Source organism: Hydra vulgaris, chromosome 06 (assembly GCF_038396675.1).
Source record: "Hydra vulgaris chromosome 06, alternate assembly HydraT2T_AEP".
NCBI lineage: Eukaryota > Metazoa > Cnidaria > Hydrozoa > Anthoathecata > Hydridae > Hydra > Hydra vulgaris.
In genome coordinates, this window is record NC_088925.1 from 34,073,390 (window position 1) to 34,088,614 (window position 15,225).

The 15,225-nt window shown below is 27.9% G+C and overlaps 1 protein-coding gene across 1 annotated transcript in view; it reads left to right on the forward strand.

The window, feature by feature from the left end:
* Positions 1 to 15,225, forward strand: part of LOC100205637 (serine/threonine-protein kinase Nek2) — a 40,080-nt gene that overhangs the window by 21,037 nt on the left and 3,818 nt on the right. Inside the window, exon 7 of the mRNA XM_065799923.1 lies at positions 6,323 to 6,393. Coding sequence (XP_065655995.1) covers positions 6,323 to 6,393 — 71 coding nt within the window. The remainder of the gene's footprint in view (positions 1 to 6,322; positions 6,394 to 15,225) is intronic.

Sequence of the window (15,225 nt, forward strand, 5' to 3'; positions counted from 1 at the left end):
CTTGTTTTCTGGATGCAAATATTCACAGACTTGTTTTCTGGATGCAAATATTCATAGACTTGTTTTCTGGATGCAAATATTCACAGACTTGTTTTCTGGATGCAAATATTCATAGACTTGTTTTCTGGATGCAAATATTCACAGACTTGTTTTCTGGATGCAAATATTCACAGACTTGTTTTCTGGATGCAAATATTCACAGACTTGTTTTCTGGATGCAAATATTCATAGACTTGTTTTCTGGATGCAAATATTCACAGACTTGTTTTCTGGATGCAAATATTCACAGACTTGTTTTCTGGATGCAAATATTCACAGACTTGTTTTCTGGATGCAAATATTCATAGACTTGTTTTCTGGATGCAAATATTCATAGACTTGTTTTCTGGATGCAAATATTCATAGACTTGTTTTCTGGATGCAAATATTCATAGACTTGTTTTCTGGATGCAAATATTCATAGACTTGTTTTCTGGATGCAAATATTCACAGACTTGTTTTCTGGATGCAAATATTCATAGACTTGTTTTCTGGATGCAAATATTCATAGACTTGTTTTCTGGATGCAAATATTCACAGACTTGTTTTCTGGATGCAAATATTCATAGACTTGTTTTCTGGATGCAAATATTCATAGACTTGTTTTCTGGATGCAAATATTCATAGACTTGTTTTCTGGATGCAAATATTCATAGACTTGTTTTCTGGATGCAAATATTCACAGACTTGTTTTCTGGATGCAAATATTCATAGACTTGTTTTCTGGATGCAAATATTCACAGACTTGTTTTCTGGATGCAAATATTCATAGACTTGTTTTCTGGATGCAAATATTCATAGACTTGTTTTCTGGATGCAAATATTCACAGACTTGTTTTCTGGATGCAAATATTCATAGACTTGTTTTCTGGATGCAAATATTCATAGACTTGTTTTCTGGATGCAAATATTCATAGACTTGTTTTCTGGATGCAAATATTCATAGACTTGTTTTCTGGATGCAAATATTCACAGACTTGTTTTCTGGATGCAAATATTCATAGACTTGTTTTCTGGATGCAAATATTCACAGACTTGTTTTCTGGATGCAAATATTCATAGACTTGTTTTCTGGATGCAAATATTCATAGACTTGTTTTCTGGATGCAAATATTCACAGACTTGTTTTCTGGATGCAAATATTCACAGACTTGTTTTCTGGATGCAAATATTCACAGACTTGTTTTCTGGATGCAAATATTCATAGACTTGTTTTCTGGATGCAAATATTCATAGACTTGTTTTCTGGATGCAAATATTCATAGACTTGTTTTCTGGATGCAAATATTCACAGACTTGTTTTCTGGATGCAAATATTCATAGACTTGTTTTCTGGATGCAAATATTCATAGACTTGTTTTCTGGATGCAAATATTCACAGACTTGTTTTCTGGATGCAAATATTCATAGACTTGTTTTCTGGATGCAAATATTCATAGACTTGTTTTCTGGATGCAAATATTCATAGACTTGTTTTCTGGATGCAAATATTCACAGACTTGTTTTCTGGATGCAAATATTCATAGACTTGTTTTCTGGATGCAAATATTCATAGACTTGTTTTCTGGATGCAAATATTCATAGACTTGTTTTCTGGATGCAAATATTCATAGACTTGTTTTCTGGATGCAAATATTCACAGACTTGTTTTCTGGATGCAAATATTCATAGACTTGATTTCTGGATGCAAATATTCACAGACTTGTTTTCTGGATGCAAATATTCATAGACTTGTTTTCTGGATGCAAATATTCACAGACTTGTTTTCTGGATGCAAATATTCATAGACTTGTTTTCTGGATGCAAATATTCACAGACTTGTTTTCTGGATGCAAATATTCACAGACTTGTTTTCTGGATGCAAATATTCACAGACTTGTTTTCTGGATGCAAATATTCATAGACTTGTTTTCTGGATGCAAATATTCACAGACTTGTTTTCTGGATGCAAATATTCACAGACTTGTTTTCTGGATGCAAATATTCACAGACTTGTTTTCTGGATGCAAATATTCATAGACTTGTTTTCTGGATGCAAATATTCATAGACTTGTTTTCTGGATGCAAATATTCATAGACTTGTTTTCTGGATGCAAATATTCACAGACTTGTTTTCTGGATGCAAATATTCATAGACTTGTTTTCTGGATGCAAATATTCATAGACTTGTTTTCTGGATGCAAATATTCATAGACTTGTTTTCTGGATGCAAATATTCATAGACTTGTTTTCTGGATGCAAATATTCACAGACTTGTTTTCTGGATGCAAATATTCATAGACTTGTTTTCTGGATGCAAATATTCACAGACTTGTTTTCTGGATGCAAATATTCATAGACTTGTTTTCTGGATGCAAATATTCACAGACTTGTTTTCTGGATGCAAATATTCATAGACTTGTTTTCTGGATGCAAATATTCACAGACTTGTTTTCTGGATGCAAATATTCACAGACTTGTTTTCTGGATGCAAATATTCACAGACTTGTTTTCTGGATGCAAATATTCATAGACTTGTTTTCTGGATGCAAATATTCACAGACTTGTTTTCTGGATGCAAATATTCATAGACTTGTTTTCTGGATGCAAATATTCACAGACTTGTTTTCTGGATGCAAATATTCACAGACTTGTTTTCTGGATGCAAATATTCACAGACTTGTTTTCTGGATGCAAATATTCATAGACTTGTTTTCTGGATGCAAATATTCACAGACTTGTTTTCTGGATGCAAATATTCACAGACTTGTTTTCTGGATGCAAATATTCACAGACTTGTTTTCTGGATGCAAATATTCATAGACTTGTTTTCTGGATGCAAATATTCATAGACTTGTTTTCTGGATGCAAATATTCATAGACTTGTTTTCTGGATGCAAATATTCACAGACTTGTTTTCTGGATGCAAATATTCATAGACTTGTTTTCTGGATGCAAATATTCATAGACTTGTTTTCTGGATGCAAATATTCATAGACTTGTTTTCTGGATGCAAATATTCATAGACTTGTTTTCTGGATGCAAATATTCACAGACTTGTTTTCTGGATGCAAATATTCATAGACTTGTTTTCTGGATGCAAATATTCACAGACTTGTTTTCTGGATGCAAATATTCATAGACTTGTTTTCTGGATGCAAATATTCACAGACTTGTTTTCTGGATGCAAATATTCATAGACTTGTTTTCTGGATGCAAATATTCACAGACTTGTTTTCTGGATGCAAATATTCACAGACTTGTTTTCTGGATGCAAATATTCATAGACTTGTTTTCTGGATGCAAATATTCATAGACTTGTTTTCTGGATGCAAATATTCACAGACTTGTTTTCTGGATGCAAATATTCATAGACTTGTTTTCTGGATGCAAATATTCACAGACTTGTTTTCTGGATGCAAATATTCACAGACTTGTTTTCTGGATGCAAATATTCATAGACTTGTTTTCTGGATGCAAATATTCACAGACTTGTTTTCTGGATGCAAATATTCACAGACTTGTTTTCTGGATGCAAATATTCATAGACTTGTTTTCTGGATGCAAATATTCATAGACTTGTTTTCTGGATGCAAATATTCACAGACTTGTTTTCTGGATGCAAATATTCATAGACTTGTTTTCTGGATGCAAATATTCACAGACTTGTTTTCTGGATGCAAATATTCACAGACTTGTTTTCTGGATGCAAATATTCACAGACTTGTTTTCTGGATGCAAATATTCATAGACTTGTTTTCTGGATGCAAATATTCACAGACTTGTTTTCTGGATGCAAATATTCATAGACTTGTTTTCTGGATGCAAATATTCACAGACTTGTTTTCTGGATGCAAATATTCACAGACTTGTTTTCTGGATGCAAATATTCACAGACTTGTTTTCTGGATGCAAATATTCATAGACTTGTTTTCTGGATGCAAATATTCACAGACTTGTTTTCTGGATGCAAATATTCACAGACTTGTTTTCTGGATGCAAATATTCACAGACTTGTTTTCTGGATGCAAATATTCATAGACTTGTTTTCTGGATGCAAATATTCATAGACTTGTTTTCTGGATGCAAATATTCATAGACTTGTTTTCTGGATGCAAATATTCACAGACTTGTTTTCTGGATGCAAATATTCATAGACTTGTTTTCTGGATGCAAATATTCATAGACTTGTTTTCTGGATGCAAATATTCATAGACTTGTTTTCTGGATGCAAATATTCATAGACTTGTTTTCTGGATGCAAATATTCACAGACTTGTTTTCTGGATGCAAATATTCATAGACTTGTTTTCTGGATGCAAATATTCACAGACTTGTTTTCTGGATGCAAATATTCATAGACTTGTTTTCTGGATGCAAATATTCACAGACTTGTTTTCTGGATGCAAATATTCATAGACTTGTTTTCTGGATGCAAATATTCACAGACTTGTTTTCTGGATGCAAATATTCACAGACTTGTTTTCTGGATGCAAATATTCACAGACTTGTTTTCTGGATGCAAATATTCACAGACTTGTTTTCTGGATGCAAATATTCATAGACTTGTTTTCTGGATGCAAATATTCATAGACTTGTTTTCTGGATGCAAATATTCATAGACTTGTTTTCTGGATGCAAATATTCACAGACTTGTTTTCTGGATGCAAATATTCATAGACTTGTTTTCTGGATGCAAATATTCATAGACTTGTTTTCTGGATGCAAATATTCATAGACTTGTTTTCTGGATGCAAATATTCATAGACTTGTTTTCTGGATGCAAATATTCACAGACTTGTTTTCTGGATGCAAATATTCATAGACTTGTTTTCTGGATGCAAATATTCACAGACTTGTTTTCTGGATGCAAATATTCATAGACTTGTTTTCTGGATGCAAATATTCACAGACTTGTTTTCTGGATGCAAATATTCATAGACTTGTTTTCTGGATGCAAATATTCACAGACTTGTTTTCTGGATGCAAATATTCACAGACTTGTTTTCTGGATGCAAATATTCACAGACTTGTTTTCTGGATGCAAATATTCACAGACTTGTTTTCTGGATGCAAATATTCACAGACTTGTTTTCTGGATGCAAATATTCATAGACTTGTTTTCTGGATGCAAATATTCATAGACTTGTTTTCTGGATGCAAATATTTATAGACTTGTTTTCTGGATGCAAATATTCATAGACTTGTTTTCTGGATGCAAATATTCACAGACTTGTTTTCTGGATGCAAATATTCACAGACTTGTTTTCTGGATGCAAATATTCACAGACTTGTTTTCTGGATGCAAATATTCATAGACTTGTTTTCTGGATGCAAATATTCACAGACTTGTTTTCTTGTTATATTTGATGCATAATTTTGAACTAGACTGATCAAATATCTTGTTCAAATATATCAAATTTATATCAAATGACTTGTTTTCAAAGTGAATTTTTATATAACCCTTTTTTTTCATTTTAAATAAATTAGAATATTTTTTATAACTATTATTCAACATTAAATTAATACAAATAAAGAATTCAATTTATAACAAAATGTGTGTGATTACAATTTATTCCTTTATATTTTTATATTTATGTAAGTTTTGTGCAGGTTTAAAAATAATATTTATGAATGATTAAAATATGGTTTAAAGGTTTACAGATAACATTATGATGATTAAAAAATCAGTGTAGTAACTGATATCTAATATTAGACATAACAAGTTGTCCGATATCAAAAACAATATGGAATAAAGCAGCTCACCCAATATGATCTGGTATCTCCTAATATGGCGTTTTGTTTTCAATCAGTCAGAAAAGCATGAATTTTATCAAATGGTTATATATCCCAGATTATTATCCTTAGATTTAAGTTTTTTCTTTAATGTATAAATTTTAATGTATACTTATTTATTACATTTATCATTAAATTTAGCATAATTATCGATTTTATTTAAACTATAAAAACAAAATTGAATGGAAAATTTAGTTGTATTTTATAATCTACAAAAACATAATTAAATGGAGAGGCGAGTTGTGTTTTTAAACTTCAAAAGAAGAATTATATAACACACATACATGATATAAATATACATACAAAAATTGAAAAAATTTCAATGATTGCTGATCATTAATGATTAATCAAGCAATTTTATTTTAATCTGCTATATTTCAGATATTTTTATCAAAAAGATTTTTTAAATTTTTTTATTTAAATGTAATTTTTATATTTTTGTGTTGCATTGTTGCAATATTGTTCAAGAAAGTTTTATTCTTATTTTTGAGCTAAAAAGTTTATTTTAGACGCTTAACAAAAGAAGAGTTGTTACAGATAAGAGAAAAGCGACTTGATGAAAGAGAAAAAGAACTCAATAGTATTTTTATATATATTTTATTATAACTTTTTTTATATATTTTCTGACTTTTTTTATATATTTTACAACTTTATATATATTTTTCAAAACTATTTTAACATATTTAAAACTTTTTTATATATTTTACAACTTTTTTTATATATAAAAACTGTAAAATTAAAAAAAATTTTGCATTAATTTGATCTTAATTATCTAAAAATGTCTTTATGTCTTTATAAACTACTTACAAACTATTTAAAATTTACTTACAACTTACTAACAACTCACTTACAACAACATTTAAAACTAACTACTTTTTAACTGCAGGCATTTCGCATCACACTCTGTATCACACTCTGTAGTTGCTTATTTTTCTATGGTTTATCTAAAAATCATAATGGTGTTTAGTCTTAACATGCAATGACTCAACCATCAAAATTTATTATGTAAATTTGTTTTTTCTCCTTGTATATTAAAGATTCTACTAATTTTCTTTAGATGTTTCATTTGCATCAGTCCTTAGTTTTTTTGTAGCAAAGATCATCTCCTAGTATAACTATATTCCATATCAAGAGGTGATTAAAGCAATCAAAATTTAAATAAAACAAAATATAAGTAAAAATTTTTCTTTTAGCTTTTTTTTCAACCCACCGCAGGTTTTACCAACTCCAGTTTTCAAACTTCATCTATGAAAGAGCTTGAGTTTATGACTTTCTATTGAGTTTGCTTTTAATGTTTTTAATGCTTTTAATGTTTATGATTGATCAGTTTTTTTCTTAATATTTTTTTTTAAATTGAAAAGCATTTTCAAATTAAAAACGTTTTTATTTTTATTAGGATCTTGTTGCAATATTTTATATTAAATCATTGAATAAGAACTTAGGTCACTGATAGGTCACTAAACTTAGGTCAATGATGAAAAAACTTTGATGATTTTTGGTGCCAAATAAGCAGGTAAGGAAGTTTATTTGGCACCTCAGTGTATAACTCTTTATAACATAGTGATTGATATATAGACTTTTTTAAGGGATTAATATTCATGACTCGAATTTAAAATAGAATTTTAAAGTAATTATCGCTATATAACCCTTTCCAAAATCATTTGTAATATTCGCTTTAGTCAGTCATTAATGGTTGCTACACAAGAAATTTTCTTTGGACAAATATTTGTAATATTCTCTTAAGATAATCATTAATGATAACAAGTATTTTATACTTTTAAATTCAATTTTATTTTTTATGTTTTTTGAATTCGATTTTATTTTTTATGTTTTTTATTTAAAGTAATACTAATAAACTTTTGATCTTTTTTCTTTATATTACCTTATGTTATCTTCTGCTATGTCTTTATATTACCTTATGTTATCTTCTGCTATGTCTTTATATTACCTTATGTTATCTTCTGCTATGTCTTTATATTACCTTATGTTATCTTTTGCTATGTCTTTATATTACCTTATGTTATCTTCTTCTATGTCTTCATATTACCTTATGTTATTTCTATGTTATAATATAATATAATATAAAAATAGCTGTGTAAACTATTTAAGTTTTGTGAGTCAAAACTACATAGAGTTTTGACTGTAACAGCCGTTAAATGTAAAATTTTGCAAATAAAATAAAAAAGTTCTTAAATAAGGTTTGGTATCAAAAGTTCAAAATTTTGTCTATTCTATTTTTAAACATGTATTTGTTTGCAGAATCAATTGCATCCTTTGACAGTAAATTCCAATCTTCAACCACTCTGTTTGTTAAATTATAATACCTGAATAATTTCTTAGTATATTGTCGATGGAGTCTTTTATTATGACGATATCTGGACATGCTGTTATAAAAACTCAAAGGCTCTTCAAATCTAATATATTCAGTTGAGTTTAATATTTTAAACATTTCTATTAAGTCGCCTCTTCTTCTTCTTTCTTGTAAGGTTGTTAAACCTAATATTTTTCTCCTTTCTTCATAACAGATAGCTTTCAGTGATTCAATCCTTGTCGATCTATACTGTATATTTTTGAGTCTCTTAATATCTTTAGTACAAAATGGGCTCCATACATGTGCTACATATTCAAGCTGTGGCCTAATAGTTGACTTGTATAACATTTTTAATATGGAAACATCAAGATATTTAAATCCGTGTTTTAAAAAACCCAGTGTTCGATTTGCCTTATTTGCTACACTGATAACATGATTTTCCCATTTGAGGTCATTTGATATTATCACACTTAAATCTCTTTTAACTTCTGTTTTTTGCAAAATGTGATCTCCTAATTTGTAACTAAATTGATGATTCAAATGACCAATGTGCATTGTTTTACACTTTTTTCTGTTGAATTTAATAGACCACTTATTCAACCAGTCTAATAACTTATTTAAGTCTTCTTGAAGAGCATTGTTGTTACTTTCATTATTAATTACTGACATTATTTTTGTATCATCTGCAAATAATTCTAATTTATTTAGTATGTTTACTTTTAAGTCATTTATAAATATGATAAACAGGAGCGGACTGAGGACAGAACCTTGGAGAACTCCACTTGTGACTTCCTGCCAATCTAAAACAAACTCACCCAAAACCACTATTAGTTTTTCTATTACTAAAAAATGATTTACACCATTGTAAGATATAGGATTGAAAACCATAACCATAAAGCTCGCAGCATAATTTCAATAAAGAAACTAAATCAAAGGCTTTTGCAAAGTCCAAAAATATTATATCAATATTATTACCAGTTTCAATTTTGCTTGTTATAAAATCTAAAGTCTCTAATAAATTGGAGCAACAATTTTTACCATTAACAAATCCATTCTGTTCACTTGCTATTAACTTATTTAAAGCCAAATGGTTCATCATAACATTGTGAATAATTTTCTCTATAACCTTGCATACTATTGACGTTATTGATATTGGTCGATAATTTGAAAAATCTAACTTATCTCCTTTCTTGAATAGTTTGGCATAACACTACTATAAAATGACATTTTTAAGATCAGTGATAAAGGATGAGAAAGTGATTTCTCTATAACCTTGCATACTATTGATGTTATTGATATTGGTCAATAATTTGAAAAATCTAACTTATCTCCTTTCTTGAATAGTTTGGCATAACACTACTATAAAATGGCATTTTTAAGATCAGTGATAAAGGATGAGAAAGTGATTTCTCTATAACCTTGCATACTATTGATGTTATTGATATTGGTCGATAATTTGAAAAATCTAACTTATCTCCTTTTTTGAATAGTTTGGCATAACACTACTATAAAATGACATTTTTAAGATCAGTAATAAAGGATGAGAAAGTGATTTTGAATATTCTTTGAGAACAGGAGAATGAAATTTGTCAGCACCAATTGTTTTATTAACATTAAGGTTTACTAACTGATATTCAACATTAATGTCATTAAAACTTGGATCACTGCAATAAAAATTACATTTTGAAGGAAAATTTACATGGTCTAATACCTCATCTTTTAAAAATACTGAAACAAAACACTCATTTAAACAATTTGCAATATCTACTTCATTTGTTATAATTGAACCATTAAAGGTTTTGAGTGCTTTAATCGAATCTTTATAACTATTTTATTATTTAAATATGCATAAACACTTTTAGGGTTGTTCTTTGTGTTTTTAGCCAGATTTATTTCAAAAGCTCTTATATCTTTATTGACTCTTTTTTTTACATTTTTGTTCAATGTTTTATAGTTATTTACCATGTCAGGTTGTTTAAATTTTGAATGTCTGCATTTGTACCATAACCTTTTCTTAACTTAACCATTTTTCGAAGTTCTTTTGTCATCCATAGAGCATATTTTTTACTTGTATCGTAGCTAATAATTGAAATAAATTTACCACATCCAGTATGATATATATTTAACCATTTTTTATAAGCTTGACTAGCATTTAAATCTTTAAACTCATTTTCCCAATCAAAACTCGTAAAATATTTTGAAAGTTCTTCATAATTTCCTTTAATATATAATAATTTTGTTTTTACTTTTGGTTTTTGATTAATATTGTTGTTTTTATAAAAATATTTGAAATTCAATATATGGTGTCCATATTCAATTCCACCTAGGGGAGGTAAGTGATTCAAAGAAAAAACCTGATTTCTATTTTCTGTGAGGACCAAGTCTAATAAATTTGTGTCGAACCCAAAGCTAACTTGAAATGTTGGCAACAAGACATTTTGATATATGAAGCAATTGCTTAAAAAGTCTATAAATTCTAAGGCAATCAAATCTGAATCATGTTCAAGTTTAAATGAACCATCATTAAACCATTTTATATTTGAAAAATTGAAATCTCCCCATATTAGAATTCCCGTGTATTTACCATTTTTCCAAGCTTTATAAGCATGTCAAATAGATTTAGTTATTTTCTGGCAACTTGATATATCACCAGTACCTGTTCTATATATACATCCACATAAAATATTTTCCAGACCAATCTCAACTGAACACCATACTTGTTCGATGGCATTATCCAATAAACAATTTTCAGTCACAGGATAAAATTTATATATGTATATACAAACTCCTCCACCTCTAATATGTCCACGATCTTTTCTATACAAGTTAAAACCTTCAATATTTGTTGTTGATTTATCAGTCCACCAGGTTTCACAAAGCATAATAATTTGCATCTATTATTACTATTTACAAGCTATTTCGTAAATTTGTTATTCAGTAAATTTGTTATTCATCAAATTTGTTATTCAGTGATGTGGCATTTGTATAAAAACAGTTCAAAAAATTGCTACTCAGATGCACTTCTTTACTATTAATATTTGAATCAACAAACATTGTTTTAATGTTCAGTGAATCATGTGGTTTACAAACAGAAATATTACCATTAGAATTCATACATTGATTTAAATTTTTCCTATCCTTTTGGTTTATTTTTTGATTAATTTGATTTTTTTAACTTCATTATTTCTGATTCCAAATCGAAAGGGATTATTTAACTGACCTTTCGAATTTAGCTTTTCATTTAGTTTATTTCTTTTTAAGATCAAGCTCTTTGTAAATTTTCTTTCTAGTTCATTCTGATCTGGATGAATAGATACTTTTTTAAAGCTTTCAGAATCTTTTAGTTGCTTGGCAGCTTTTAATATTGCAAATTTATCTATCAGGTAATTAGACTAACAAAGGTGTACTTGTTTCCATTTTTGTGTTATTTCCATTTGTATTTTTGAAGCAATGGATTCTTTTTATTTTGTCAGGATTAATTTTTATTTCAGAAAATAGATTTTTAAGAATATTTTCATCAAATCTTTTTCTATTTCCAGCATCCGAATCACTTGAATTTTGTATACCAAAAACAATATTTTTATCTCTTTTACTTACATCTTTACTTAAATCTATAATACCTTGTGTTACCTTCTGTAGAATTAAAAACACAATTTGTGTTACCTTCTACAGAAGTTACCTTTATTTCTTCTGTAGATTTATCGTACTTTTTATTATTAAAATAATTTACTCCAATCTGTTTTTTTTTCTTCTAATACTTTAACTCATTCTGCTAATAAAACATTGTCACTCACTAGTTTATCAATTTTCGACAAGTTTTCAATGTCTTTACGTTCTAATTCTGACACTCTAGTAATTAACCAATTAATTAACCACCATCTTTAATAGCACACACAAGCTCCTTTAACCTCAAATCATTATCTTTGTTGAGTGTTTTACGTTTTACTTAATTGCTATTTTTTTAAATCATTATTTTTACTATCATATACTACACATAGCTACAAATCATTTTGAAGATACTTCACATAGTTATGAATTATTTGGAAGTTTTATTAAAATTTATTTTATTTGTTTGAATGACCATGATTTATTACTATCTTGATTTTTGGTCAGTTAACTTTTTATATAGTTTCAACTGCTAAGAGATATATTTTTATTATATTATTGTTCATTTTATTATACTTTCTGAATCATTTACATAAGTTTAATCTTATTGACATTCATTCAGCATCACTTAGTTACATTACATTGGTAGCTTGGATTGTCTGTTGTTCTAGACTCAAATCTTGGAATTAAAAAAATAATTAAAAAAAATTTTTGTTGAATTTTTAGGTTTTCTAGGCTTTATCTGAAAGTTTTTTTAGTGTAGTTTTTTTGTGCAGTATGTCCTTAGTGATATATAATATATTAATATATAATATAAAGTTATAAAATTATAGTTTGCATATTACTTTTTTTAGTTTTTAGAATTTATTATTAAAAATTTCACAGTTACATTAACTATGAAAGTAAATTTATTTCATACAATTTTATATTGACATACCGCCATGATTTTTATTACGTGTTTTATTAGAGTGTCTTTATTTTGTTCTGAATATGTTTCAACATATTTTTATTATTTTGTGTTCAATCTCTTTTCTCAGTTTCCCTTTTTTATAAAGATTAGACAGCGACAGCTTAGTCTAGTTGTGCAAATTTTGATGTTCAAAACAAAGATTGATCCAGTTTGCCGACTTATATTTGTCTAAGAATTGTCTATGATAAAAATGAAAGAATTAAGTTGAACAGATTGAAGAAGTTGAACAGATTGAAGAAGTTGAACAAAGAGTTAAGTTGAACAGATTGAAGAAGTTGAACAGATTGAAGAAGTTGAACAGATTGAAGAACAAGATAAAAGTACTTAAATAAATCATATTTAAAAAAGTATATAAGCGACACAAAGCCATTAAAAACGCAAAACCAACAGAACCTAATAACATGTATGCTGAAAGTAAATAAAACCTAGTTGTAAAGGAAATGAAATAGTAAATGAAACTGCACAGATAATGGCTGGTACATATACAACAAAACCTAGAAAATGCAAAAATATGAAAATGTTCAAGAAACTTAATAAATAAAACACCGGATTTTAATCTGGTAAATAAATGTAATAACGATGCTAAGTGTAACAAAAAAAATGAAAACAGACTTGATAGTAACAATTTTAAAATCTAAAGACATAAAAAAGTATTTACACACACTATAAAGACACTGCATAAAAATAAATTAAAACACATAAAATTTTGGGTTGGGGAATAAGTTTGTTCGGTTTTTTTCAAAGAGCTTTCTTTAAACAAAAAACAATAATTATAACAATAAATTATTCAATTATATATTTGCCGTTACTGTTTACAACCTCCTCCCACCTCTCGACCAATTTGTTGATGCCGTTCCGCCAAAAATCGCGTGGTCTGGTGTTGAAGAAGTTGTTGAGCCAGTTTTTGAGGTCCACTTAGCCGTCAAAGTTAACACCCCTCATTTGATTCGCTGCAAAGTATGTCTTCGAGATCAAAGTTGTTAATTTTAAACTTTGTAAACCATTTCTGTGCTGCACGCTCACCTTTGACACCTTGTCTATACACGTTGCATATGTCACGAGCGGCTTCATCTGCTTTTTGACCACAATGAAAAGTGAAGAAAAGTAGGTGTCGAAAATGCTAATTTTTGCCACCTGGGTATTCCATTTCTAAGGGTGGAAAGTAGGAAAAACTAAAAATATTACAAAAAAACAAATAACACAGTTCTGTAGGCAGAAAAAGCACTGTCTAATGAATACAAACACTTTGCTCAACAGCAAACAAATCCTTTAAATAATCCACTTTGAAAAAAACAAACAAACTTATTGCCCAACACAAACTTACATACAGAAAAATGACATATAGTAAAGTCAAGCACTCAAAGTTCACTCACTTGTGTACAAAACTGATATTTTTAGAAAAAAATCAAGGCATAAAGAAAATTATAGTAAATACAAATAGTAATATATATTACTATTTGTATTTACTATAATTGAAAATTATTGTAAAATAAAAATGTTAATATAAATAGTATAATATAAATGTAATATAAATAGTATATAATGTAATATATATAGTATATGATATATATAGTATATTTGTAGTAGCATATGTATAATATATGATATATATAGTACATGTATATTATATGATATATTGTAATATATAGTATATGTGTTATAAATATGTAATATATATATTACAAGCCTTCCCGGGAAGTGTGTGCGGTTGCACGCTTTGTTCGTCCATGTTTAAAGTAATTGTTTTAGACTAACTGACCACGGCAGTTCGCATCTTTTAACTTATAAAGCATTTCAATAATTCGCGGCAAAAAGCTAAACTTATTTACTAAGAAGAAAAAAACAGTTCTTAAATAAGAAAAAAATTCGAACGAAATATCATATTAAATAAACTAGAAAATTTATTAATTATAAAAAGTAAACTTTAAAAAAAAAACTTTTTTTTTAGTTTACTTTTTTAAAAGACATAAAAACAAATAAACGTTTATTACGTTTACTTGTTTTTATGTCTTTTAAAAAAGTTTTTGCTATATTTAAGGTTTTTTTCAATACTTATAAAATAGGAAAATAAGAAAATAAATTGTTATTTATTTGTAAAAAATATTATTTTATTAATAAATTTTGTTATTAGCGGAATAAGTTAATAAATGTATTTACCGCATTTGATGCATGTATGAAATATATTGTTTCTTTTATATTACCTAATTTCCAATGTTAATACAAATTACTAGAGGTAATGAACATAATGTTTAAAGAAATGTATTTAAAAACTTAAACAAAAGTTTTAAATAGGCTCCTTAAAATTTTGTTAAGAAAGTTCAGTAAATTAACAATGCACTAGCCCACAAAATTTTGCAGCATCGTTTCATTTGTTTACATGAAAAACTTGTCAAAAAATTTTTTTTCACAAATAAATAGCAATTAGTTTTCTTGCTTTCTTGTCCAATGATAAAAACAGTAAAGTTTAGTAACGACATTTGAAAAACAAATTTAAAAACTGTCCATGTTTTTAGCACAATTTTTTT